The 27837-nt window shown below is 43.8% G+C and overlaps 1 protein-coding gene and 2 pseudogenes across 1 annotated transcript; 2 read left to right on the top strand and 1 right to left on the bottom strand.

Moving 5' to 3' along the window:
* Positions 1-262: 262 nt before the first annotated feature.
* On the bottom strand, positions 263-3858 carry LOC144251752 (GTPase IMAP family member 1-like). Its single transcript, XM_077794502.1, has 3 exons — positions 3801-3858; positions 1427-1475; positions 263-1225 (listed from the first exon to the last, which is right to left on the bottom strand). The coding sequence occupies exons 2-3, from the start codon at positions 1452-1454 to the stop codon at positions 378-380; spliced, it is 876 nt and encodes a 291-aa protein (XP_077650628.1). The 5' UTR covers positions 1455-1475; positions 3801-3858; the 3' UTR covers positions 263-377.
* Positions 3859-15050: 11192 nt separating this feature from the next.
* Positions 15051-15723, top strand: LOC144251753 (poly(rC)-binding protein 2 pseudogene; annotated as a pseudogene).
* A 117-nt stretch (positions 15724-15840) lies between these two features.
* On the top strand, positions 15841-22444 carry LOC144251763 (protein FAM136A pseudogene; annotated as a pseudogene).
* The last annotated feature ends 5393 nt before the right edge of the window (positions 22445-27837 follow it).

Raw genomic sequence — 27837 nt, 5'->3', positions numbered from 1 at the left:
ATCCCCAATTAAAAATGCTGTTTTCCCAGGGCCATGCATTTGTCCCCTGTGCAAGCTATGGGTCATTTCACTATTTTCTAAGACAAGAAAAATTCATCAAGATGAAAAAAATGTCTTAAGGAAGATTTTCAGTTAGAAAACTTTATTTTTAAAATTTTCATACATATTGTTAAAAAGGAGACTTAAAGTGAGATTTGAGCCTTTGCAAAGTTCATAGTGATCAAAGTTGTTCATGTCACTAAATTTCTGAGTATGAAAATGACAGGATTCCTTTGGAATGAAGTTTTAATATTCCCCTTGAACTCTTAAGCATTAGGTTCCTTTATTGCTAAGTTACCACAAATTTTAAGACTTGCAATCTCTGTCCCTCAGGTCATTCATGAACTCTGGAAGAGCAGTGCATAGACCAGGAGGGCGCTCCCCAGCAGGAGGGCCAGGCCCAGTCTCCAGCAGGTCCTTGGGGACTTCCGCCATTGCCACAGCCCCTCCAGCAGCCTCATCCCCAGGGGCCTCCGCACGCGAGCCACCAGCATCGCAGCCACCCTGTGGAGCCTCTCCTCCGGGTGGGCGCCGTGCAGTGCCTGCGCCAGGTCGTACACCTGGTTGGTGTAGTGCGCGCCCCCGCGCATGCGCACCAGGCCCTGGACCAGGCCCAGCAGCTGCTCCACCTGCGCCTGGCGCTCGCTGCCCGTGGCGCGGTTGTTGAGGGCGCAGACTCGGCCCTCGCACTCGGCCACCAGCTCCCGCAGGGCCTGGTTCTCGGTGCAGCGCACGTAGTCCTGCACAGAGTCGCCGGCCAGGTCCTCCTTGTGGGTGAAGACGAGGACGACTCGCGCCACCACGGCCTGGCCGAACAGCTCCTTCACCTTGCGCAGCGCCTGCTGGTCCTGGGCGGTGAAGCGGCCCAGCTGGGTGACCAGCAGCAGCGCGTGCGGCCCGGGCGCCGACAGCAGGTAGCAGTGCGCTCTCTGCAAGCACTCGGGGTCTGTGTTGTGCACGTCGGAGCCGAAGAGGTCGGGGGTGTCGATGACGTGCACGCGCCACCTGTCCCAGCGCCCGCTGGCAGCAGCGCAGGCTCTGGTCACCGACGTGGCTCCCAGCCTGGACAGGAAGTGCCTGTGGCCCAGGATGCTGTTCCCGGTGGCGCTCTTCCCGGCTCCCGTCCTGCCCACCAGGATGAGCCTCAGCTCAGGCTCCTGCCGGGACCCGGTATCGTCTTCTGAACCTGGAGGACCAAGGGTTAGAATCCGACATCAGTTCAACCAACTTCCACTGGGCAGCTCCTCTGCCTTCCAGCCAAGGGCCTTGCCAGTTCACCCCAGGCTGGAGACCCCTCTGGGAATTAAGTGTATTTGGTCACGTGTGAGCCCACTCCCCTCTTACCCTGAGCTGAACCACGGGATGCATTGCTGGGATCTGTTCTTACCATAGGGGTCTTCTTCATCTCTTGCCATCTTCTATCCTCTCAGGTGTCCCTGAAAGTCCCAAACACGATTGGCTCATTCACGTGTCATCCCTCTGAATAGCATAACCACCTTTTCGTTGTGCCAGGTAAAGTCCAAAGAACTGAGGATGTCACTGTTACAAGACATGGCCCTTGCTCGTCAGGGTGGGAACATGCAGGTGTGTGCTTTGGGGAGGGGCAGGTGTCCAGAGAGGAGGCAGGTACATTTTGTGAGTTATAGTAAATTGTGCTAATGCTTTTTGGAGAATAACAACAGAAGGGCCAGCACCTGGGTGGCTTAGACCCATGAGAACATTCAGTGGGTTTTTCTTTTCAGGGACTCAAATGCAAACAGCCAAAGGCAAGTTTTCACATTTACTCTGTGTAATTTATACTAAGCCTCGCGGTATTAATTTTCCCAGATAATAATTCAAGGTCAATGTCATGAGCTCCTGATATAAAAAATTCTCAGAGGATTCAGCAGCCAAAAAACACTTAGTTAAATCCTGAGGACTGGGAAGTTTACCAAGGGACTTACAGACCTATTTTAGGGTGGTTGGACTGGAGAAGGAGCAAGAAGAAAATGGGAAGCCTTCTTTTGGAAACTGGAAGACAGTCACCTCTCAAGCCTACCTGCAGATTCAGCTTCTGCTGTCTTCCAGGAAAAGCCCTGCCTTGTCCAAACACATCTACCTGTGCTCCGTGGTTGGGGGGCCTGGGAGCTGCCCTCAATCACTAAGTGTGAGGTTTTCTAAGTAAAGGGATATGCCCAAGTCTAGCATTATTTTATACAGTGGACACTCTGGTCACGTTTCCATGATCCCACAAATCCCTGAGCACAAATGCATAGTCTTCCCTTAGACTGTATCTCCAGCCTCATTTCCAGCTAATCCCTGCTCATTCAGCTTCTCCACAAAGAGCTGACTTTAGGGCAGTTCCAACCCCCTCTGTGCTCTCACCCCTATGACCATTCATCCTCTCCCATGTTTCTTTCAGAGTTCCTATCTACATTTCCCCATGGTTTCAAATTCTGCCTCTTTATGCCTGCCACCCTGGTTACTGGGAACTGGGAAGTTTACCAAGGGACTTACAGACCTACTTTAGGGTGGTTGGACTGGGCACCAACACAAAGGAGAGCAAAGAGAGAGAGGGCTGAACAGCTTGCCTCTGGCTGAGGGTCTATGAGAATGGATTTTCTGCATTCAACCCTAAGGTGTTCTAGGCTGCAGGAGCTCCTTGGCCATCTCCCCAAGGTCTCCACTGAAGTTCAGCCCATAGGATTTGTGTGGCTAATTGTATTGCATATAGAAATCCACAAACTCCTGTAATCAACAGGAAATGAAGAAACAGCCACAAGATTATAGAACAAGATGAAGAATTTAGCTGATGATGAAGTCTCTGATAAAGCTGAAAGTGGTAGAGCATGTTGGAGGGGACCCAGGCCAGTGGGACTTCCACAGAGTTTCAAATGGGGTTGATATTATTTTAAATAGTTTTTAAGAGAGAGCTAAGCCCCACTGACATCTGAGGTGAAAGTAGTTCTTAATTATTCACAAATATAAAACGTGCAACTCTATATTCTTAATACTTGAGGAGACCTCAAAATTCATTATTTTCTTTCCTCCCAAACTTGTTTTTCAAATGACTTTAGTGTTCTGTCAAAATTCACATTTCTCCCACCCACCATTAGAGATTCTGATGCAAAGAATGGGATCCTTCTGATGTAGTCAGTCCATAACTCAGAGTTGGAAATCAGTTATCTTTCAAATCCTTTCATTGTATAGATGAGGAAATTGAGGTGTCTCTGCAGCTGGAGTGGGAAAAGCTTGAATTAGGGGACAGATATTTAAGGGACATTGAGGGTGAGGGCTAGGAGACCAAGGTCCTGATTTAGATGGCTCCTGGAGGCCCCTGCTGTGGTCATGAGGTGGAGAGTTCAGGTGTACCCAGGTTTCCACACAGTAACTCGCTGCCCCAAGGTTAGATTGCTCATGGGCCACAGAAATATCCTTTGCCTTTGCTGAACATACAACCTGGGGATGTTTCATGTCTTTTAAATTGTGCTTTGTTCTTGGAAGCAGATCCAGCACTCACCGTGGGAAGAGACAGGTTTTCGTTCCCATAATTCCCATAATGTGTGTGCTTGGGGAAGATGCTCCCCAACCTTCTCTGAACTTGCTCTATTTGGAATTCGGAGCATTTATTCAAACCTGGGAGCAAGGCCTTGGCTGCTCTGCACAGTGACAAAACATGGCCCTTGTGGGCTGCACAGTGCTCAGTAGAGTCAGGAGCACAGCAGGAACCCTCCCCAGGGATCAGTCCTTCCTTCCTCCCTCCAGCTCTCACTTAGGCTCACCTTTCCTGGTGACAGGCTCTGGAGTGGCTCTGAGAAGCAGGGCCTCCTGCTTTCCCTTCTGATGTGAGCACAGGAAGCTCCTTTGGCCCAGCTCACAGTAGAAGTCACTCAGACCCCAGAGCTCAGGAAGGTGGGGAGGGCCTGATGATGAAAACTTAAAGAGACAGAAGCATTTCCCATCTGCTGGTGAGTCTGCAGTGTTTCTCCTACAAATCTACCTCCAGCTGTGACCAAGGTAGGGATATCAAATATCTTGCCCTAACCTAGGCATGGCCTTGACTGTTTCAGCTCAAATTTTAGAGCAAATGGGTGATTACTCTGATCATCAGATAAATGAACTTCTTTCCCCAGGACATAAACTGAAGAGAGCAGCTCATACTTCAGGGATCAGTGTTATTGTCTGAAATACAAGAAAAGTTTACATGACATACAAAGAATCAGGAAAAAAGAATCAGAATATTAACTAGTACAATGAGATTCACAGATGATCCATTCAGTGGGATTACCAGATAAGGACTTAAAAATCATAATAAATATGATAAAAAAATTCACAGAAAAATAAATATAATGGGCTAAGAAATGAAGAATTTCAGGACAGAATATAAACCCCAAAGAATTAATTCTGAACTAGGAAATATATATACTATCTAAAGTAAACCTAAGTGGATGGACCTACTAGCACGTTGGACAATGAAGAAAGGATGCATAAATTTGAAGAGAGATCAAGGGAAATTATTCAAACTGAAGCACAAAAAGGAAAACAATAGAAATAATTTACATGGCACCAAACATCACTGGAATAATATCAAGCAGTCACTGGAAAAGAATGGATAGGATAGAAATATTTGAACATCAAAAGAACAAAAATTTTTAAATTTGATGAATATCCTCAATTGAGAATTCAAAAAAATTCATGAATCTAAAGTAGAAAAAGAAACATAAAAATAAACACAGGCATTTTACAGTCAAACTTCTGAAAACCAAAAAAGAAAGAAAGAAAAATTTAAAATTAAGCAGAGAAAAAAAGACACATTATACAAAAGGGAACAACATAAAAATCATGACTGCTTTTTTTGTAAGAAAAAAAATGCAAGCCAGAAATCATTAAAATATGTTTAAAGGGATGAAGAAAAACAATGGATCCACAAATATTTCTATATTCAGCAAAATTAACCTTGAAAAATAATTTTAAAAAAGATATCTACACCTAAAAATATTTTTTAAAAGACATTTTAAGATCTGCATACTATAACAGTGCAGCCACATCAATGTTTATAGGAATGTAATTCACAATAGCCAAGTTACGGAACCAGATGCCCATCAATAGATAAAACATTAAGACAATGTGGTATGTATATATAATGGAGTTTTACTCAGCCAAAAGGAAGAATAAAATTGTGGCATTTGCTGGTAAATGGATGGAACTGGAGAATATCATGCTAAGAGAAAAAAACCAGGCTTAGAAAGTCAGGAGCCAAGTGTTTTCTCTTATTTGTGGAAGCTAGGCCAAAATAAGGTAGGGGGTGGGGGTAGGTAACCCCATGAAAATAAAGGAGAGATCAGAGGAGTAGAAGAAAGGAAGAGAGGGGGAGGAGTAGGGATAGGAAGAGGCAGGGAGGCAGGAATGAAATTGGTGAAACTATCGATATACATGTATGAAGTTACCATATTGAATTTTGCATATATACATATCACTAATTTAAAAAACTATGAATAAATAGAAGGAAGGCTCTAGTTATTTATAAATAAATAAAGGTTCTGTGAGAATCTTTTTAATTTGATACCATCCCACTGATTGATTTTCGGTTTTATTTCTTGTGCTGTAAGTGTCTTGTTAAGGAAGTTGGTTCCTGTACCAATATGTTGGAGTGTTGGGCCACATTTTCATCTCACAGTTGCAGAGTTTCTGGTCTAATTCCTAGGTCTTTGATTCACTTTGAGTTGACTTTTGTGCAGGGTGAGAGATAGGGGTCAAGTTTATTATTCTACATACGGACATCTGTTATTGTGAGGTTTTTAACACATGAAGAAGTGAAAATGTCAGTATGACATGAGAAGGGTAGGGGTTCAACGGAAGCACACTGATATCAGATTCTGTTTCATTTGAAGTGGTGTGCTTTATATTTTAGGGAGAGAGTACTAAGTTAAAGATAAATACTTCAGGTGCTATAGTAACCACTTTAAAAAAAAGAGCCAAAAGAGATAAAAGGAAATAATTTTTTAGAACTCAATTAATACCAAAGAATGAGATAAAGAGGAACAGAGAAAAGACTAGGTGATGAAAATGAGGAGCAAGATGATAGACTTAAATCCACCTGTAACTATAATTATGATATATACAACTGATTTTTGACAAAGGAGCAAAGGTAATTCAATGGAGAAAGGATGGTCTTTGCAACAAGTGATTCAGACCATTAACTCAAAATGGATCATAGATGTACATGTAGAATGCAAAACTACAAAACTCCCAGAGGATAATACTGGGGAAAATCTAGGTAACCTTGGATTTTGCAATAAGTTTTAAAAGACAACACCAACAGCAAGTTCATGAGATTAAAATTGATAAGTTGGATTTCATAAAAATAAAAACTTCTGCAAAAACACCGCTAAAACCACACAATAGGGCTGGGATTGTGGCTCAGTGGCACAGTGCTTTCCTCGAGTGCATGAGGCACTGGGTTCAATCCTCAGCACCACATAAAAATAAATAAATAAAATAAAGGTATTATGTCCATCAACAACTAAAATATTATTTTAAAAAAAGAACACACAGAAAAAATAGGATACAGAAAATACAACACAGGAATATCAAAGTTAGATCTCGGTAAAGTTTTAAAAAAATTGATAAAGCTCCAGTTAGGTTGATCAAGCCCAAAATAGATAAGCACAAATCACCAATATCAGAATTCAAAGAGGAAAGATATTGTAGTTCTTGTATCTATTAAGGGGATAATGAGATTTTATTAATTCATGCAAAAAATCTAATAACTTTAATATAGAAGGCAAATTCCTTTATAGGAACAACTTATCAAAATGAGCATAAGAGAAAATACTAAAAATCAGAACAGCCTTAATATGTGTTGTTTAAAAATTGAATTTGTAATGAAAGAGCATTCCACAAATAAAACTCCAGATCCCAGCGCTTTACCAGTGAATTCCATTAAACAAGGAGCTGTAGAAGTTGGAGTGCTTGATATGTAGACAGACTCCTTTCAGGGAGAAGCTGTAGGCTTAGGGCTTGCGGAAAATACTTTCAACTGGCCTCAGTCTACTTTTAAGTGATATACTGCTGAACATAGAGCATAATTTTCTTTTACATTGATGACCTCATTTAATTCTGAAATAATAATTTCATTGTCTATCTTTTCCAGGTGAGAAAACAGATTCAGAGAAGATAGATTTTTTTTACCCAAGGCAATCCAGTTGGTGGAGGTATAAATATTTAAATAATATAATTTGTCCTTTTCTGATTTATGTCCTATCATTGCATATAATTTATTTTTACATATATTGTAAATCTCACTTTATATTATTATTATAGCTTCAAGTCAATTATATTTAAAGGAATTTAACTAATAAGAAAACTACCCTAAATATTTATCCGTGTTGTTACCATTCCTGATTATCTTAATTCCTTTGTATAGATCCAAAGTTCTCTCTGATATCATTCTCCTTCTTGAACATTTTTTTCATAGTTCATCTTTGCTAGTGATGGATTCTTTTAGCTCTAGTAAATCTGCAAAGATATCTGCTTTCATTTTTGAAAAATAATTTTGAAAGATCATTTAATTTTGACAGATTTTCTTGCAATATTTTAAAGATGTTTTTTCAGGTCTGCTCTCTCACATTAATTCTGCAAAAAAAAAAAAAAATGCTGCCAAGTTTGTCTTTTTCTTCTGAATGCAAGATATATATTATCCCTGGCTTCTTTAAAGATTTTCCCTTTATCACTAGTTTTGAGCAAGCTATTACAATGTACCTCTACATAGATTTCTTTGTGTTTTATTTGCTTGAGGTGTTTTGACCCTTTTGGGAGTGTGGTTTATAGTTCTTTTCTAATTTATATAATTTATGGCCATTGTTTTTAATGGACATTTTTTCTGTTACTACATTTTCTTTTTAGTGAGTCCAGTTTTTTGAACATTGGTCTACTTGGGGTTGTCCCATTGAGGCTGTTTTTTCCTCTATGTTTTCTCTGTTGAAATGTTTGTATTGCTCTGTCTTCAAATTCACTAAGTTTTTATTTTTCTAGTAGTCTAGTAGTCCTATGCAGTGTCCTTTTCACATCTATATCATGTTTTCATTTCCAAAAGTTAAATTTGAGTCTTTTTATGTCTTTAGTTTCCCTACCTAATGGTTTGGCCATATATTTCACACCTGTATTAATTGTTTCAATACCTTTGTCTGCTTATTTTAACATTTATGCTAGATCTTGTTTGATATCACATTCTGTTGATTAATCGGTGTTATTTATCATGTTTGGTAATTTTATTTAATGCCAGGCATCTGGTTTCAACCTTGATATGTGCTAAATATTTTTTTACTTTTATAAATATTCTTGGACTTTTTTCCTGGAATGTATTGAGTCATGTGGAAAGAGTTTGATGTTTTAGGCCTTGCTTTCAAGATTTTTAGGCAGACCTGAGAAATTTTCAATTTTGGCCTCACCATTCCCTGTCTGAGGCACGGGTCTTCTGTGCACTCTACTCAATGCCCCATAAATCCTAAGCGTTTACGTTTGGTAAGACAGAAGTCTTTCCTGCTCCCACATAAGTTCAGGACACTATTTCCTCTAACACTCTTGAGTGTTTCCCTCTCTGCCTGTTGGTTAAGATGGGGTGTACTGTCTGTTCTCATGGTTTAGCACCCTGGTGTGGTCCTTTCCTTGACCACAGGGAGTTTTATCACATGCACATGCTGATCATACTGCACTGAAGACTCAAGGGCCCTCTCCACAGGTGTCTGGAGTTCTCTTTCTGTACAGTGCTCTCCTCTCCTCATACTCTGTTCTGTACACTCTGGCCACTTCTGTCTTTCCAGAATCCCAGCAGCATCATCTCAAATCATGGACACTGCTGGACTCTCCCCTTACACGTTAGTTTTTAAAACCGCAGAACAAACCACCACAAACAGAGCAACCCCAAACAGCATACTTTATCTCACAATCTCTGTGGGTCAGCAGTTTAGCTCAGCTTAGCTGCATTTTCTGCTTCCGTGTTTTCCCAGGCTGTGGCCAGGCTGAAGCCTTATGCATGGCATGGCTGGGAAAAGAGCTGCACCCTCCAGTTAGGGGCAGAATTCACTTTTGTGTGACTCTAGGACGCAGGACTCTGCTGTTTCAATGGCTGTTAACTGAAGGTGACACTCAAGTTTTAGAGACCACCTACAGTTCCTACCAACTGGCCCTGTCCACAGGAAGTTTTCAGTGTGGAGATGCTTCCCCTCCAGCAGGAGAGGGAGCAGGCCTTGAAGCCAGGTGGACTTGGACTGGAGTGGCATTCCTTCAAGTCCCCCACGGCCTGCAGGTCAGAAGTGGGCTGCGGGTCCCTTCCACATTCCAGTGAGGAGTGTCTATAAAAGCAGGAAACCAGGAGTCAGGAGGCCTTGGCAGTGGGCACATGGCCTGAGACTCTCTGTCTCTGTGCTGTGGCTGGGAAACTCAAGGCGGAACCTGGGCAGCTGTGGTCTTGCCTTGTTTTTGACTCTCAGTGATGATTCTTTTGTTACCTGATGTTCAGTGTGTTGAGCACCCTTATCTTACTCATCTTGCCTGTTTTCTGGGTGGTTTCGCATGGGGCAAGGAGGGTGTGACTCTGCTCCTTGTTTTGCCATTTTGATTTCACAAGGAAGCTTTCTGGCATTTATTTTTTAATTTTAATTTTCTGTTTGTTGTTTGTTGTCAGACTATAGAAGTGCCATAGCTTTTTAAAATGTTGATTTTTGTATTGAGGCCCATTGCTCTACTTTTACTTCTGATAATCTGTCTGAAAATTATTTTTCTTTCTTATCAATGGTCAAACTTGTATTTTTTATTTGTTTTCCTTACCTTGCTAGTTAGGAGCTCACTAAATGCTAAATAGAAGCAAGGCTCCTTTTTGCCCAATATTAGTAGAAATACCTGCAGGGTTTTTTTTTTTTTTTTTTTTTTTTAGAAAAACTCTCTTCATTTGTCTACTTTTACATGCTTTCAGTATCTTTATATAGATATAGTTTTTTCCAAGTTTTTATAATTCTCCCACAGGAAAGTTTATATAATGAATCCATTTCTCACCATGATTTTAAAGATTTTTAGTCATTATAATTTGATGTATAAAAATTTCACGACTTTTTTCAAATATACCGTTTTAGTCAGCCTTTTCACTGCTGTGACTAAAAGACCCAACCAGAACAGCTGTAGAGGAGGAAAAGTTTACGTGGGGGTCACAGTTTCAGAGGTCTCAATCCATAGGCAGCAGGCTCCATTCCTAGGGGCTCAAGGTGAGGCAGAACATCATGTGGAAGACAGTGGTGGTGGGAAGTGGCTCTCATGATAATAAGGAAGCAGAGAGAGAGAGACTCCACTTGTCAGATACAAAATATATACCCCTGTCGAGAGCCATCCGTGTGTGGACCACATCGGCGTCACAGCCTAATGAATAGGAGAATCTGGTGTCTGGGAAGTTCCCATGGTCATTTCCTCTGGTGGACTGCCCAGAGACATTGTGAACCCTATTCAGGCTCTGCCCCAGGTCCCACACAGCCCCTCTGAGAAGGGGGTGACCTGCCAAGATGCCAGTCAGCCTGCTGACTGCAAGACACCATGAAGCAAGATTCCACCCCTGAAACCTTATTCCTGCCTTTGATGTACCCACTTAAATAAACCTCAGCAGCCAGTTTCTAGTGGTTCAGCTCCAGCTTCTGTGTGGAATTACAAGTGTTTCCAGGAAGAAGAAACAGAGTATATAATGTGATGGCAGGGAGCTCACAGGTAACCAAAGGAGGTCCAGGATGGCTGGATCCTAAAGGAAGTCAAGGATGGCTAGCTCCTAAACTGGACTTCTGTACAAGTCAGATTGTACAGAAGGAATGTTGCAGATATAGGTAGATGATTTGTACAGGGACTTATTTTTATGTTTGGATCCTGAAATTTTTCTTATTGAAAATGGAAAATTGCTGCAGGGTTGGACTGAGCTATGTCATGGTCAGATGCCACAGTCTGGCTGGGCACAAAATCACAAGCCACTCAAGCAGGAACAAACTTTATTTCTGAAACTCCTGCCAATGCCATGCACTCTCCTGGGAAATATGCGGAACCACACAGGCAGCATCTCCCAGGCCACACTATACCAACAGACAAATCCCTCCTCTGGAAATCCCTCCTACCGCACTTCCCCAACCAATGGGAACTCTCAGGGAGTCCTGCTAGAGCTCCAAAGTAGCAGGCCACCTTGGACAGCAGGGGTCTAATATCCATTTGAATGCAGATCTTAACATAATCATATCATCTCAATGGCTTGCTGGTGTCACCTTTCAACCAAAAATGCCATGCATCATTCCTACTTGGCTATGGCTCTCAGCAGTCAGAGATGGGTTATGTGTGTTATGTGAATTATGGATTAAAAAGCCTTCTCCCTCATGTGCTTTACATGAGGTGAATTCTGCTTGCTTTATTGGGGCCCTCTGCTTCCTCTGCCTCTCCATCCACCTCATCCTTTTAGTGCATGCAAACAGAGCAATTGTGGTCAAACTGACCTAGAGAGGAGCCCTGGCTTGACCCTTTGAGGTGATTTCACTGGGTTCTCACCCACTCTCTTTCTTCTGCTCAGAACCTTGTGAAAACCTTTTTCCGGCCAGGGTTGTGGCTCAGTGGTAGAGTGCTTGCCTAGCATGCATGAGAAACTGGGTTCAATCCCTGGCACCACATAAAAATAAAAAAATAAAAAAAAAACAAGGTATAAAATAAATTCTGGGTCTGTAATTAAAACAACAACAACAACAACAACAAAAAAAAAAAAACCTTTTTTCCCTCCAACCACTCTACAAGAAAGTTTCTTTCATTTTTATTTTTATTCTCTCTGAGTTCAACTATGTCTTGAGATGCTCTTGGTTTGGGGTGTTTTGCCAAGTGTGGAAAATAACTGTTTTGAACTTAGAATGTAAAGGGAAACCTCAAGATCCAGGGCTGCTACTGAGGCAAGATCTGTCCTCCGGGAGAGCAGAGAACTGTCTTACCCTGTATGACCTGATGATGCTGAAATTCCTCTCTGACAAGACATGTGCCTGCTGCCCACTCACCCTGAAACATCAGTCCTCTCTCATGAGTAGACATTTTCCACCAGGATGGTAGCCAGGCAGAGGGAACAGCACACGTAGAAGAGGTCAAAGGAACTGAGAAAGACCAACGTATCTGGGCAGAAGAGTTACCCATGCAAACCCTTAAATACTGGGTGTCCTCTGGGAAGCTTTCTGCTGAAATCTGCAGCCCATTCCTCTTGAATGGTCAGTATTTTGTAAAAGATATAAGCTCTGAAGTCCTAACTCTACAGATCCTGGGCTAGAGTAACCTCTATTCAAGGTCTAGGGATTGACTATATCATCCATTAAAATGAAAGAAATTGTGTCCCAAGTAGCTACCCAAAATACCTAGAAATAAGTTTAACTATAGAAGTGAAAGAATGTGAAAGGAAATGAAGGTCCCTCAAAAAATGGAAATGCCTAACATGTTCATGGATTGGAAGAATTAATATTGTGAAAGTGTCCATACCACCCAAATCCATATATTGATTCAATAAATTCCCATCAAAGCATCAATTACATGCCTCACAGAACTAAAAAAAAATCCTAAAATTCATATGGAAGCACAAAAGGCCCTGAATAATCAAAATAATCTTGAACAGAAAGAAGAAAGCTGAAGGTATCACAAAACCTAATTTTAAGACATACTATAAAATTATAGTAATCCAAACAGCATGGTATTTGCATAAAACAGGCACACAGTTTAGTGGAACAGTATAGAAACCCCAGAAATAAACCCAAGAACCTATAGTCAACTGGTTTCCAACAAAGACACGAAAAGCATATGTTTAGGAAAGTACAGCTTTCTTGGTAGGACAACATGGAGAAGATTGGAACTTGACCCCTATCTCTCACCCTGTACAAAAAATCAAATCAAAATGGATCAAAGACCTAAGTAGTCAGTGGTTAGACCTAATGGATCAAAGACCTGAAATTCCATAACTATTAGAAGAAAGCTTATGGGAACCACTTGAAGACATTGGCACAGACTATGATTTTTTTGGATATGACCCCTAAGCAAAGCAAACAAAAGCAAAACTTGACAAATGAGATGACATCCAACCAAAAAGCTCTGCACAGCAAATGACAGAATGAAGAGAAAGCCCACAGAATGGGAAACCTATTTGCAAATGGTTCATCTGGTAATGAATTCATGTCCATAATATATAAATCATTCAAGAAACTGGCATGCACTGCCCACCCCAAGCTCAGGAAGCATGCTTGTGCCCACACTACTAAGGGCTGCAAGCTCTGCCACTCAAGGATCAAGGCCTATGCTCCAGCTCAGGCTCCCAAAGGTACCTAGGTTCCCAAAGGTGCCCAGATCCACATAAAGTCTCCATAGTAAAGGCCTCTGTCTGTGAATGAGATGGCAGAAGGACTGATGTGACCCCCAGCCCCCTATCTGCAGGGGCTGATGTCATCCTGTAATATCTGTACAAATAAACCAGAGGCAGGAGAAAGAATAAAAAGCCAATGACTTTGCACCAGGACAATCGGAAATATATCTTGAGGGCATCTCAGGAATCAGCAAGACCCCCCCCCCCCCAATCACAGGGCCAAGGATGTAAACGTGTACATTATTTCAAAGACTTGATGTGAGAAGAGAGTGCCAGGGAACCCTGCTCGCACAGGGCTGCCTAGGTCATTGTTTCCCCAGGTTTATTTCTCCATGCTCAGCCATCAGGGCTGAGAAAAGCCACTACAGCCATAGTGAGAGCAGATCCAGGGACAGTTCAAACAGGTGACAAAACTAAGCATTGTCTATGTGATGCTGGTTGTGCAGGCATACAGAATCAAGAGTTATGGGGTCGTAGAGACTGCCTCCAAGATTAAAGGAAAGCCTAGGGGGCAGTAATATATGTTAGGGTCAGAATCCCATAGACAGGGTGATGTGTAAAACTGAAGCTACAGTGGAGGCCTCAGGAGGTTAGAGATGTTAGGAATGTGGAAGATCTGCCAAGGGAAGCTGCAGGCAGCCATCAGAGCCAGCCCAAGAGAGTGGCCATATGAGCTTCAGGCAGTCAGGCTAGTGGGGTGGGGCTGCCCAAGCCTGTGGAAGTAGATGTCACAGCACTGTGTTCCCCGGGTGCCAGACATGAAGCCATAGGAGTTAATATTTGCCCTGCTGGGTTTTGGTCTTGTTTTGATCTATTATGCATTATTTTCCTTTTGCTCTCTTTTGGGAGGGGACTATTTTTCCTGTGCAAATATATCTTGGAAATATTTAATTTGTTCTTTTGGTTTTTAGAGGGACTTGTAACTGAGTTTGCCTTGAGTCTCAGAGGAGTCCTTAAAATTGGAGGTGTGAGCAATGCTAGAATTATGAAGACTTTGGGAATTCTTGGAGATGGATTAAATGCATTTTGCATTATGTAATGGACATGAGATTTTTCAGGGCTAGAGGAAGAATACTATAGTTTGGAAAAGTGTCCCCCAGAGACTTGTGTGTTGAAGGTCTGGTCCCCAGTGCTGCTGGGAGGTGGGGGCCTCCTGGAAGGAAGAAGTTAGGTCGTGGGGAGCGTGAGGAGATGTTTCTCTCTCTGCTTCCTTGCCACCAGAGGTGAACAGGCCTTCTCTGCCATGTGTTCCTGCCACCGTGTACTGTGCCATCACAGCCCAAAGCCACAGGGCCATGGGCTGACAATGGACCGAAAGCTCTGGAACAGGAGCCAAAATAAAAGAGCTGCAGCCCAGACCAGCAGAGCCAGCAGCTAAAGCAGTTGCAGTGAGCCCCTAGGCTCTTTCCCCTTCTTCCTCCTCCTTCTCCTGCAACCCCTCTTCTTCCACCTGCCCAAAGGCCTGCCTCGCCTTCTGCCTACCCCATTGTTCCTTTCCCGACTCCCATCCTTGCCCTTCCCCCCTGATCCCCTCCCCCCCCTCAGTTGCCTCACCCCTGCAGATTTTGATTTCCACCCACAACAGTGACCAAAGACTTGACCACTCAAAGTCCTGCTCCCCATAACCCTGCTTGACATGGACACAGGTGTGACTGAAGGTGAATAAATGTCACTGTCACCATTCGACTACTTATGTGTGGAAAGGAAGTTGGCAGTATTGTTGGAAAGAAAGGAGAATCAGTTAAGAAGATGCACGGGGAGAGTGGTGCACCTGTCAACATCTCAGAAGAGAATTGTTGTGAGAATGCTCACTTGGTCCGAACCCACTAATGCCATCTTCAAAACCTTTGTGACGATTATGGACAAATTGGTAGAGGACATCAGCAGCTCCATGACCAATAGCACAGTAGACCTGGGTCACTCTGAGCCTGGTGGCCTCTGCTAGTCATTGTGGCTCTCTCATTGGTAAAGGTGGTTGCAACATCAAAGAAATGAGAGGGAGTCCAGGGCTCAAATTCAGGTGGCAGGGGTGTGCTCCCCATCAACTGAGCAGGCCGTCACTACTGCTGCCCTTCAGCAATCCATCACTGAGTGTGTCAGCCAGGCCTTTGTGGTCATCTTGGATCATGCCCCTGAAGGTCATCATGCCCCTGAAGGGCGTGACCATCCCGTACCTGCCCAAGCTGTCAGGTTCTTCAGTCATCTTTGCAGACAGTCAGGGCAGGTACAGCATAGGCAGGGACACTGTGAGCTTTCTCCACACTACCCTGTCCCTGTGCTTCAATCCTGACCTGGAGGGACACCTCTAGAGGCCTATACCATTCAAAGACAGTCTGCCACTCCATAGCCAGACTGGACCAAGCTACACCAATTGGCAATGCACAGTCTCATTGTCCTATGACACATCAATACCGTGTTCAGGGGCAATGAATCCAGCTCTCCAGAGGTAAGAACATTGGGCAGGTTGGGATGTATCTGCTCAGACTATTTCTCATGAATTCATCATTCCAACTTGATTGGCTGCGTAATCAGGCATCAAGGAGCCAAAAATCAATGAAATCCGTCCAGTGTCTGGGGTACAGATCAACAGTGCCATCCCAGCAGAAGGATCTACTGATAGGCAGGTTGCTGGATCTGCTGCCAGCCCTAGCCTGGCTCAGTATCTAATCAATGCCAGGCTTTCCTTGGAGACAGTGGCATGGGGAGCCACTAGAGCAGGGCAGATTCATCCTAATCCCTCTCTGCTCTTCACCACCACACACGATTCATCTGTGTAGTTTCTGAGTAGTCAGTGATTCCAGGTTTTAAATATTTTGCAAATTTTCAGTTTCTACACACTTTTTTCATCCACTCATGATTTTTCAATGAAAGCATTTTAATTACTTTCTTTGTTCAAGTTTTAAGGCTGAGCTCCGTATTTAGTTTTATAAGCTTCTCCCCATTTTTTATGGCTCATGAATTTTTCTGTTTGTCATTTAATATGTAAAAGTACACTATTCATTCATTTCAGTTTAGTTCTGGAATGTTGGGAATTTTCCAAAAAAATTAAAAGACTGATCTAGAGCTTTTTCTTTGTGAATAGAAACCGGATGTCGCAGTGATTCATGTGGGTTTTATTCCTGTGGTCTTCCTGTTATTTTGTACCTTTTATCCTTTATAGGACCCTGATTGTGTTTTGAATGAAAGTCTTTATTGCAATTAAAATATTTTCTTCTGTTTCACCACTCCCATATTTCTTATTGGCCCTTGACCTTTATTCCTAAGACCCTGTACCTGGTTATACTGAGGATTAGACTCTCCTAGGACTTAACTGTGGGATAGTGGTGGGAGGTGCACCCATGTATACGTGTGGAAGCAGCTGGACCCATGTTTGACTGGGATTCCCCTTCTTGGGTATATCTGTCCCCTTGTTCATGCGTCGTTTAAACTAAAACTTCAGTCTCTTGTTTTTGGCAAAAACAAACAAGTTTTATCCCCAGTGCTTTCCACACCTTAACATGCATCAGACTCACCCGGAGGATTTATTGGAAGACAGATTGGTGGACTCTATTCTCAGAGTTTCTGTCAGTAGGTTTGGGGCAGAGCCTGAGCTTTTTACCAAGTTCTCAGCTCATGCTGCTGCTGCTGACCCACAGCCCACGTGTTGGGACAGCTTGTTCTGCTGCACAGCCAGTCTGCCAAGGAGCTCATATTACTGCTTCCTGTGCCTCTGGGAATTACTAAGATGGAAGGGCCATTTCTGTGAAGTTCAAGTAGAGTTGAAATTCTCTGAAGTGACTGTCATGTAGCAGAGGACAGTGTAAGGAGGTAAAAGAAGAAACCATTCTGGTTTCTTATCCTCAGTTGTCTTCATGTGTTTCTATGAAGACAAAACCAACACATATGAGACATGAGTCCAAGAAGCATCATCTGATTGACAGGCAGAGGGGGATCACCCACTGATCGCACGTTGCTGGGGAGGTTTCCCTGGACCTGTTTCCACTAAAGAATGTCAGCCCTTACATATGTGAAGACCTTGGAGAGTTGTCTAATAGGAGGAACTGGCAACTGGAAGGAAACGCATGAAGGATGACTTGAGTTAGAAGTAAGCATTGCCTAGAAGGAAAAATTAACAGGCAAACTTCACAGACCAGCCATGGGACAAGTAGGAGCTACATCATCTTAGTGGATGAAAGTAAAGGAGTAAAACTGGGACAAGAGGAAAGTTACTGTCTATCTGTAGAAACTCTTTCTTTTCTTTCCCTTTTCCTACCTCTTTCTTTCCCCCCAAACCCTGTATTTTACTTTCCCACCACTCATCTGTTCATCTCTCTCCTGCTTCAATTTCTTTGTCTTTTTCCTCTCTTTCTTTTATGATGTCTGGTTAACAGCCCTGATCCCAGCTCCTTACCTACCAAATAAATTAGGGAATCTGAGATATCCAACCCCACTAGAACACCCTTCGCACAATCTGACCCCTCCACCCAGAACTGATGGGTCATGAAGGTCACACAGTAGAACAGAGACCTAGCTTTCTTGAAAGGCCTCTTGGGATCCTGCCCAGCTGCTCCTTAGAGACCAATCACCCCTCATTCAAGGAACATACACATGCACACACACACTCGGGCATATACATATGCACACACATACTCACATACACACAAACAGAGCATGGTGGCTAGGTACCAAGCTTATTCCCAGCTTCTCCTAGTTACAAGTCTTGTTCTTACTGAGTTTAGCACCTTTATAAGGACTTTGATTTAGGAGTTCATTTAATCTGAAGAATAGCAAGGATTCTCTCATTTTTGGAGAGATGGAGATTACAGGTGCAGGTGGAGGTGGGTGAAAGGCCCCCTCACCTGCAAGCATGACCCACTGGCCTTGAGCCATTTCCACACTGTGATGGGGATTTGAACTTCTACCAAGAGGATAATACTGATGATAATTGAAGATATGAACTCCAAAAGTCCTCATTCTACTGCATTAACACAAGTGGGGACTTTCCTCTAACAGTGTCATCTCCTCTCCTTCTTACTAATGCATTAGTCCTTATCGACTCTGGGTGTGTGGTGATTATGACTGGGTTCCTGTTGTTGGGACCCATCCATTAGCACAGTGGCTCTTTTTCCACTGTGGGCCCATCAGCTCTGACTTCCCCCATCAGCACCTCAGCACTTTGTTTGCCTTTAGTACAGAGAAGAAGACACAGGTTGTAGGCTTGATTCTGCCCTCACATTATGTCCTTGGACAAGGCATGTACAGCCTCTGAGCTTCACTTGTTTTATGGTTAAAGTGAGGATTATGGTATTTGAGCTAAGGTCTCTTCCTCTTTCAACATCTGAAGTCTTCCAGTATTTTGGCCATCCCAGATGAGCATGAAACTCCTGCTCACCCATGACACAGTGGGCCCACCAACCCATCATCCTGACCCAATGCTCAGAGAGCTGGTGTAACACAGCTCCTCAGGCCTTCTCTCAAGAACTGGTGATCACAATGGAGACCAGGGTAGTGACCAGGCCAGGGAGAGACAAGAACATTGTTGAGAGAGCAGTGTTAGAAACAGCTCTGTAGTCCTGGGGGTTTGACCCCGAGGAGTCATCACAGAAATGCTGATTTGGAGGCAATGGCAGGTCATTAAGTCAGCTTTGTCCCTACCCCCTCCCCGGCTCCCCTGCCCCCACTTAGCATAAAATACCCAAGGAGGCAGGTTGAGCTGGAAGACATGGGTCCTCAGCCCCTTCCTCCTGGTGGGCCAAGTATCTTTGCACCCCACCCAGACCACACCACGTCCTCTCACAGCCCCTGGCTTCATACCTAGCCCTGGACACCGTGGAGGGTGCAGAGGTGGGACAGGACGAGAAGCAGTGCAGCAACTGCAGCTCCCACACCACAGGCTTCCTCCTGAGGCTGCAGAGGCTTCCGCCATTTTTCTCTTGTATTTTCACACCTTCTATTTACCCGTTTGTTACACGTTATGTGGGTTTTGTTCATGGGCGTCTCAACATGTCCCAGGAAGTCTGTGGTCTACAGGTGATATCAGCCCGTCTCCCACAACTGCCTCAAACCATGAAACAGAACTTGTTTCTTGTCAGCTTACTTGTGTGCGAGGCCACACTTCCTGTCATCTCTGCCACAGCCACTGCCTGCCTTGCCTCCTTCATCTGTAGTCTAGCTAGTCACAGAATATTATGGCACCCACAGGACAGAGTTAAAGTGGGGCCACTCTCCCCTCCTCTGTTCTTGGGATGGTGCTCAGGATGGGTCAGGGGGCAGGCTTGGACAGAGAGGGAGCTTACTGTGGAGAGACAGTTCACTGGGCTGGGGTCAGGCTCTGCAGACCCCACCTCAGGCTGGTGCTGGCCTGGGGTGCAGCGAGGGTCTTCTCCTTGGTGTCCAGCAGGGCCTCGCTCAGGAGGGAGCAGCAGGAGCACCCTGGCTCCCTGGGGGTGAGCAAGGACCACACAGTGGCAGCATGTTCTTCTGCCTCTACCTGGCCCCTGAGCTGAGCTCTGAGAGCCTAAACTGCTGTCATTTTCATTTTTTAGGTTAACTGTTTATTTTGAAGCAATTCCAACTAGAAATTCATAAGAAAAATTATTTCAAAATTGGGGACATCCACAACGATTGTGTGTGAATATAGACAGAGAGGCATGGCCCTGTTTGTAAGTATTAATCATTTCTTCACAGTTAAGTGGAGGTTGGGGAGAGCAGGGTCAGCTCCTCTGCTTCCAGAAGCAGGACTAAGTTAATAGTAGTGAGGCAGAAGCTCTTACAACACAGAGACAACGAAAACCAGGCATCAATGACAAGGGATTCACCCAAATTTCTGAAAGACAGAGAGACGCGAGGATGCATGGGGCAGAGCCTCCACATCTACCTGTGCCCAGAGAGGCTGGAGCTGATGTGGCCACAGGGGGGTTTGTGGGGGCTGGTGGCTGAAAGTGGATCCCATGACCCTCCCTCCTTCCAAGTCAGGACCCCACACTTCTCAGCATCTCTAAGGTAGACATTAGGGGGTTCTGCTCTGAAGGCGAGAACACCTCCGGAGACCCCATGATTCTGATAGTTCTTAAGACTTGTCCTGGTGACCACATCCTAATCCTGGCACCTGTGGCCATGTTTCATGGCATGGCAAGGAGCAGTTAAGGGGCTGATAAGTGACCTGGAGGTGGGAAACAACGCTGGACTGGGCAGAGAGACCAGGGCAATCCCAGGGTCCTTAGAGATGGGAGCTTCCTATTCCACATAGGCCAAGGGCACTCTCACCAGATGTGCCCGGGGGTGGGCTTTGAGGTTGAAGTATGAAGCCACCAGAGCTACCTTTAATTTTAGAAAGGAACACAGAGGTGTGGAGATGAGGGAGAGTCCTCCATATTTTTTATTAGAGATTTGATTTTATCCAAAATGGAAGCATAAATGGATATTTAAAATATTTGTTACTAAGGTGCTCATACTCAAATATTTTCACCTGTTGAATCTTATGATGCTATCAGTTTCAAAGCAAGAAATTCCAGTTATTCTAAAAATAAAAAGGTTGACCACACATGGAAGACCACATTAAGAACTGCAAACAAATTCATGTGACACCTTCAGCCAGGAAATAATAGCACAGTAGGCTTCTGGGGTGTGAGTGGAGGGCAGGTGTTGGAGGGCCAGGGGAGCAGGGCACGCTGCTTGGCTCCGCGCTGACCACGGATGTGGCCTGTGGAGAACTGGGGTAGGACTTCTGTGAGAGGCTCTGAGTTTGCAGCCCCTGGTGGACACCGCTAGGAGTTTAGCCCAGCGTCCAGGCAGCCTGCATTTCACTAGCTAGAGCAGCCAGACAGCACAACATCAAGGATCCCTGGCTCCTGATTGGCTCCCAGAGCCCCGAGGTTGTTGCAGAGGTGGCAGGTGGATGGAGAAAGGGACAAGCAAGACTTCGGCTTCAGAAATACACTCTTAATTCTAAATGGTTTCCCTCACTGTTGCTGTCAAACTAACCCTTTCAACAAAAACTGCTCTTCATACTCCTGTTTATTCTAAGGAAATGCCACTGGGACCAGAAAGCAGAATCCATAGCCGCCCACAGGTGTCCTCCACGTCGGGTAACCGGGGGCTGCGGGGCGCCCTCTTCCCCACTCAGCATCTCGCCGCTCACCCTCAGGCCCCCAGTAGTGGGCTGGGGGAGGGCAAGGCCGCTGCGCACTGTCTCCCAGCCCCCTCCTTTCTGCCCTCTCCTGGGCCCTGCCAGCTTAGCCTCTCGGTACCCAGCCCCATGAGCGCCAAGCCAGGCCTGTCTGGGGTCAGAATCAATGAAACCCTCGGCATGAACGCAGGAGCGGATCCCTGGAGGAAATACTGGGGGGTGAAGGCGGCAAATTAAAAATGTGGCTCTGGAATCCTGAATGGAAGTCCCTTTTTTTGTCCTGATACGACCCCTGGCCTGCTGTTGGACTGCAGTGAGAATGATAAACCCGTAGGCAGGAGAGGACACGGGCCCTCGCTGCCTGCTCTCTCTATCCTTGGTTGAAAGCAGCGAGCTTCACAGTTAAAAGCATCAAGCTGGGAGCGTGCGCAGAGTCCATGGGGGCGCCGGCCCAGCGCAGCGCGGGGTCGCCAGGGCAGACGTCCAGCAGCTCCAGGTGCAGGAGGCAGCGGACTCTGTGGTGAAGAGTGTGGAGATGGAGAACATCCGCGAGAGGCAGGGCCTCAAGTTCCTGCTGCTGTGAGGACAGCCAGGCTACGTCACAGCACGGCACCAGGGCACTGAGTCCTGCCATGCACCTCCGGCCCAAGCCCAGGCCTTGGTGACCACTGAGCTCGAGAATTCCAGGACCGCCTGACCCCCTGTACCATGCACCGCAACGACACAGCCAAGATTCAATAGATGCTCGGAGTAAGGAGCTTTAGGTGAAGTGGCTGCTGGACAGTTGTATGACCAAGGGTGTGGATGACCACGTGCACCTCATCCCAACTGTGACCGACAAGATGAAAGAGTCTCTCTCTCATCCATTGGGAAATAAAAGTCCTTGCCAGTGGCCAGTGGCTGAGAGCAGGAATCTATTTTAAAAGAGGAATGGGAATTTTAGTCTCTGAAGCAAAGTTTATGAATGAAGAAGCCAAGGATGGCAGCAAGTTTAAGGCACATATTACTCTGGACACTGGTTCCTTTATGTTTTGATCCAAGAAAGTGAAATGGAAAAAAAAAATAGTGCTAAAATTTGAGTAAAGAACAGCAGGGCCTTTTAGAGCCTAAATTTCATGTGGCCAGTTTTTGTCCTGTCAGTAGGGAACTCCCTTGTACCAACCCAGAGTTCTCCAAGGTACCAATTCCTACAACATAGGCACCTACAGGATGGCGGGCTCTTCCAGGATGGCGGGCTCTTCCAGCCTGCCAGGGTCCTGTGGAGTTGGAGGAGAGGAGCTTCTGCTTGTTGCCAACCTCCTGTATACCTGAGGTATCATCATACCATATTCCATAAACTGTAAACAACATCCAGGAGATCACTAATCCTGAAGGGGGAAAAGGTTTCCAGGTCTTTGTTTTGTTTTTTATATACAAGGCATGAAGTGGATTGAAGAAGTGAATTTGAGAGGGGAGTAGTTTGAATAAGAACTTGGAAAGCTTCCTTGTGTATATTCTTTATGGCCATCAAGATATGGATTTCTTGGGGCTGGGTTGTAGCTCAGTGTTAGAGTGCTTGCTTCGCATGCATGGGGCACTAGGTTCGATCCTCAGCACCACATAAAAATCAATAAATAAAAATAAAGATATTGTGTCCATCTACAGCTAAAAAAACTGAAAAAAAAAGATATGGATTTCTTGAAATTCTTATTGCATCTCTCAGCTGGGAGATCACTGCAAAAACATGAGAGGCAATGTCACATTAAGTATGGAAAGCAGGGCTTCCTCCACCAGCATACCAGCCCTGAGGCTTTCTGCAGCAAAGTGACAGGATAATCATTCTTCTTTGAAGAGAAAGGAATTTTGATTGTGATACCTATACCAGTATCTGGAAATAAACAGTAAAATAGTGAAAGTTCACTAGCTAAGAGAGTTGTAATGCACTGTCCTTGGAAGAGAAAAAAAAATTGTTTTCATAGAACAGAATGGAACAGAAGCCTAAATCCAGCATTGCTAACTCAGTTCCCTGAATGAACAGAGCCTTATTAAGATAATATCTGGGCAACAGGAAGGTTACAAAGTAAACAGCTTGGGCTAGGACAAGCTCCAACACTACCCTCCCTCTGAGAGCAAATGAAGGGCACCCCACACAGAACCCTTTATCAAACACCATTTTTGCCTGGGGCCTTTGCACAGTGCAATGTTCCTGCCCCAGCCTGGTACCTTATCTTCTGGATAAGGAGCTCCTTGTCTTTTAATCAGTTTATTACTTGAAATGATGATGTAGCCTGTCTGTGTGCACTGTCAAGGCCATGATATATTTTCCTAGTGGTTTGGTTTTACAATAAATACAATAGTTTCATTCTCTCCCCACCCCAAAAAGTACCAGGCTCTTCTGTTGGTTCCCAGTGGCTGTTTCTGGGTGCCCTACATGGATTTCCTTATGTGGTGAGGAAGTCAGCATCCTGCACCATGGAGCAGGTGTTGGTTTTCTGCTTTGCATTTCACTGGGTAGCAGATTTCTTCACTCAGCATCGTCTCCCTGCAGCCCTTGAGTTTGTTCACTGTTGTCTGTGTAATAATCTCACATGGGCCTCAGCCTTCTTTGCTTCACCCCCTGGGATGCTCCAGCTTATCAATACTTTCCAAAGACTAGTCCCTGGAGTGGCTGTGTTTTTATGTGGCCTGGCAACACTGAGAGAGTTGGGGGTATTATTTCTAGGAAATAATAACTTTTTTTTTCATGACTGGTTCCTATTGAGTCTTAGCTTAACCAAACACGCCAGGTCATTTTCTACTGAAATCGCCCTCTTTAGAATGCCTCCCGTCTACTTCTCTAATATTTAATTTTGGGAAACACGATCACTAAAGAATTTTCAAAATCATCATCCCTATGGTGTTAGTTCAGTGTTTAAGCTAGCCTAGGTTAATTTGTTTCTTGTTTTTAGTATGTCTCACTGCAAATATTATTAATAATTTTTTCTGGATAATTAAGGAGAACATATCAAATCCATAACTAATGGCATGATTTTAATAGATCTTTTGATACTGTTTCCCAACATTTTTAAAAGAAACCTTATATTTGTTTGGAATGTACCATGGTGATGCTGGAAGAACAATTAAACAACAGAGATAAAATTCTCAAAAAATGTGATGGGAGGGGAGAGGGCCCAAAGACACTGACAAAAATATAAAAATAGAGTGTAAAAGTCTATTTCCAAGGCTGTTATTTATAAAAGCCAAAGGAGAGGAGGATCCTAATCACCATCCTCAAAGATGGGTAGAATAAGCTCATCATAGGCTCCTGAGTCGTGCGAGCTGATCACAGGCTCACCAGGAGCAATGCTGCACACGACTGGAACATCTCCAGGTTACATTGTGGAGCAAAGCCTGTGAGGCAAATAAAGTCATGCCTCGGATGCCACCACCCAGCTAATAAGGGGTACAAGAAAAGTTCTTACTGTGTCTGGAGGAAGGGGACGAGGTGACAATCACAAGGACAGAGGCCAAACTTCTCCCAACTGACTTTTGTAGATTTGATTTTAGAACGATACAAATGTTGTATATGATTTCATGGAAAACTATATTGAAATTAATTCTCCAAAATAAAAAATAAAGAGACAAGTGGCCATAACTGTGTACCCATGTGTATTTAAAACACACTCATTTCACTGACCATCCCTAGCACAATACCCAGAGATCAAAAAGACCTAAAAAATGCCTTTAAATTCTTCATTGTCATAATATTGGCAATGATATTGGTCTCACTATCCTCACAGCATCATGTGGTGTCTGTGTTGGATACACACACACACACACACACACACTGAAAAGGCTGAGGACAAAGCAAGCCACACCCAGTTGCCTAACTAGCTCCTGTGCTCAGTGTGGTCATCAGCACTGCTTCCCTACAAAAGAAGTCAAGGATTCCTGGGGAATTGACCAACTCAAAGTTTGGGGGGAAAAATGCCTCTCATGACGTGGGACCATCTTATTGGAGTTCACTGCATCCTGATTCAAACAGAATAAACTGAATACAACATGAATAATCCCGAGATCCATTTCAGAACCTAAGCCCCAGTTCCTAGGCTGGCGGGAGTGCTGATGGCATATGAGGAAAACATATGCCCCTTGACTTTCTGAGTTTGGCTTATTTCACTTAACACAATGTTCTCAAGTTCCATTCATTTTCCTGCAATTGATATAATTTCATTCTTCTTTATGGCTGAATACAATTCCATTAGGTACATACAGCACACTTTCTTTTTCTGTTCATCCATTGACAGACACTTGGGCTGGTTTCATAGTTTGGCTATTGTAAATTATGCTGCTATAAACATGGGTATGCATGTATCACAGTAGTTAGATGACTTTAATTCTTTAGGACAAATACCGAGGAGTGATAGAGCTGGGTCATAAGCATAGTCTTTTGGGGAGACTATACTGATTCATAGTGGTTGTACTAACTTACAATCCCGCCCACAGTGTAACAGTGTTCTTTTTCCTCCACATCCTCTCCAGCATTTATTATTGTTGGTATTCTGATGACTGCCATTCTCACTGATGTGAGATGAAATCTCAGTGTAGTTTTGATTTGCATTTCCCTAATTGCTAATGATGTTGAACATTTTTCATGTATTTGTTAGCCATTTGTATTTCTTCTTTTCAGAAATATCTGTTTAGTTCATTTGCCCACTTATTAATCAGGTTATATAGTTTTTAGGTGTTTTTTAGGTGTTAAGTTTTTTGAATTCTATATATATACTAGATATTAATTCTCTGTTAGGAGAGTAGCTAGCAAAGATTTTCTCCCATTCTGGAGGTTCTCATTTTATATTCTTCTTTCCTTTGTTGTGCAGAAGCTTTTTGATTTTATGTCACTCATTTATTAACTGCTGACATTACTTCCTGAGCTTTACCATCCTATTGAGAGTGACGTTGCCTGTGTCTACATAAAGGATTGTTGATCTTCTGTTTTCTTCTGCAAGTTGCATAGGTTCTGGTCTAATTCTGAGGTCTTTGGACCATTCTGAATTGATCTTTGTGTAGCATGAGCAATAAAGGTCGAGTCTCATTCTTCTACATGTGCATAACAAGTTGTCCCAGCACCATTTGTCTCCAATGTATGTTTTTGGCACTTTTGTCAAGGATCAGATGACTGTAGATGTGTGAGTTTGTCTGTCTTCTGTTCTATACCTTTTGTCTGTGTATCTTTTTATGCCAGTACCATGCAATTTTTGTTACTATAATTCTGGAGTATAATTTGAAATCAGGTATTGTGATGCCTCCAGCATTGCTCTTTTGGCTTAGAATTGCTTTGGCTATTCTGCATTTTTTATTTGTATTATTATTATTATTATTCCAGGGATTGAACCCAGGGGTGCTTAACCATAGTCTCAGCCCTTTTTTATATTTTATTTTAGAGACAGGGTCTTTCTGAGTTGTTAGGGCCTTTCTAAGTTGCAGATCATGGCTTTGAACTCATGATCCTCCCGCCTCAGCCTCCTTAGCTGCTGGGATTCAGGCATGCACCACTGAGCCCGTTGGTTTTTAGCATTCAAATGAATTTTAGGACTGTTTTCCCTAGTTCTGTGAAGAATGTCATTGGTATTTTGATGGGGACTGCATTGAATCTGTATATTGCGTTTGGTGGCATGGCCACTGTAACAATATTAATTCTGCCCATCTGTGAACATAGGAGGTCTTTTCGTCTTCTTGTGTCTTCTTCCATTTCCTTATAACGAGTCAATTTGGGAGACCTATCTCAGGGTTGCAGGTGACCCACCTTAGTCTCTTCTGAGGACATGTCCCCCCTTAGCTGAGGAACCCCCACTAGACCCCACCTCTTACCTGTCCACATCTCTTAACATCATCATGGGGAGGACCAATTTCCATATAGGAAAGTGGTGTCTACTGCATGAACCTTGGGGGACACATTTAAACTCAGCCGTGGCAGTTCCAAGCAGATGTTCTAGCTGTGCTCCTTTTGGATATACTATCACCATGAATTGTATTTATAAATGTCCTAATATAACTATCTTTGCAATTTTACTTAGTAATGCAGGGTTAGTCTTTTAAATGACTGTTCTTTGATATTTGTTCATCATTTTTATAAATATTCATAAGTGAACCCACCTTTGCTAGTTAATAGCACTTCAAAAATTTGTTTGTTTGCCCTAGCCTCTGCTGACCCATGTTCTCAGAGTCCCACCTTCATGAAAAATGATAGACATGGCAGTAGCCTGTATTTTGACGTATCATACAGACATGGAGTGTAACTTGCCATTCTTGTGGTTGTACATGGCATGGAGTTACTGGTTGTGTATTCATATATGAA

This window comes from Urocitellus parryii, unplaced genomic scaffold (assembly GCF_045843805.1).
Source record: "Urocitellus parryii isolate mUroPar1 unplaced genomic scaffold, mUroPar1.hap1 Scaffold_196, whole genome shotgun sequence".
Taxonomy (NCBI): domain Eukaryota; kingdom Metazoa; phylum Chordata; class Mammalia; order Rodentia; family Sciuridae; genus Urocitellus; species Urocitellus parryii.
The sequence above is the reverse complement of the archived record's forward strand: the minus strand, read 5'-3'. Positions and strand labels throughout refer to the sequence as shown.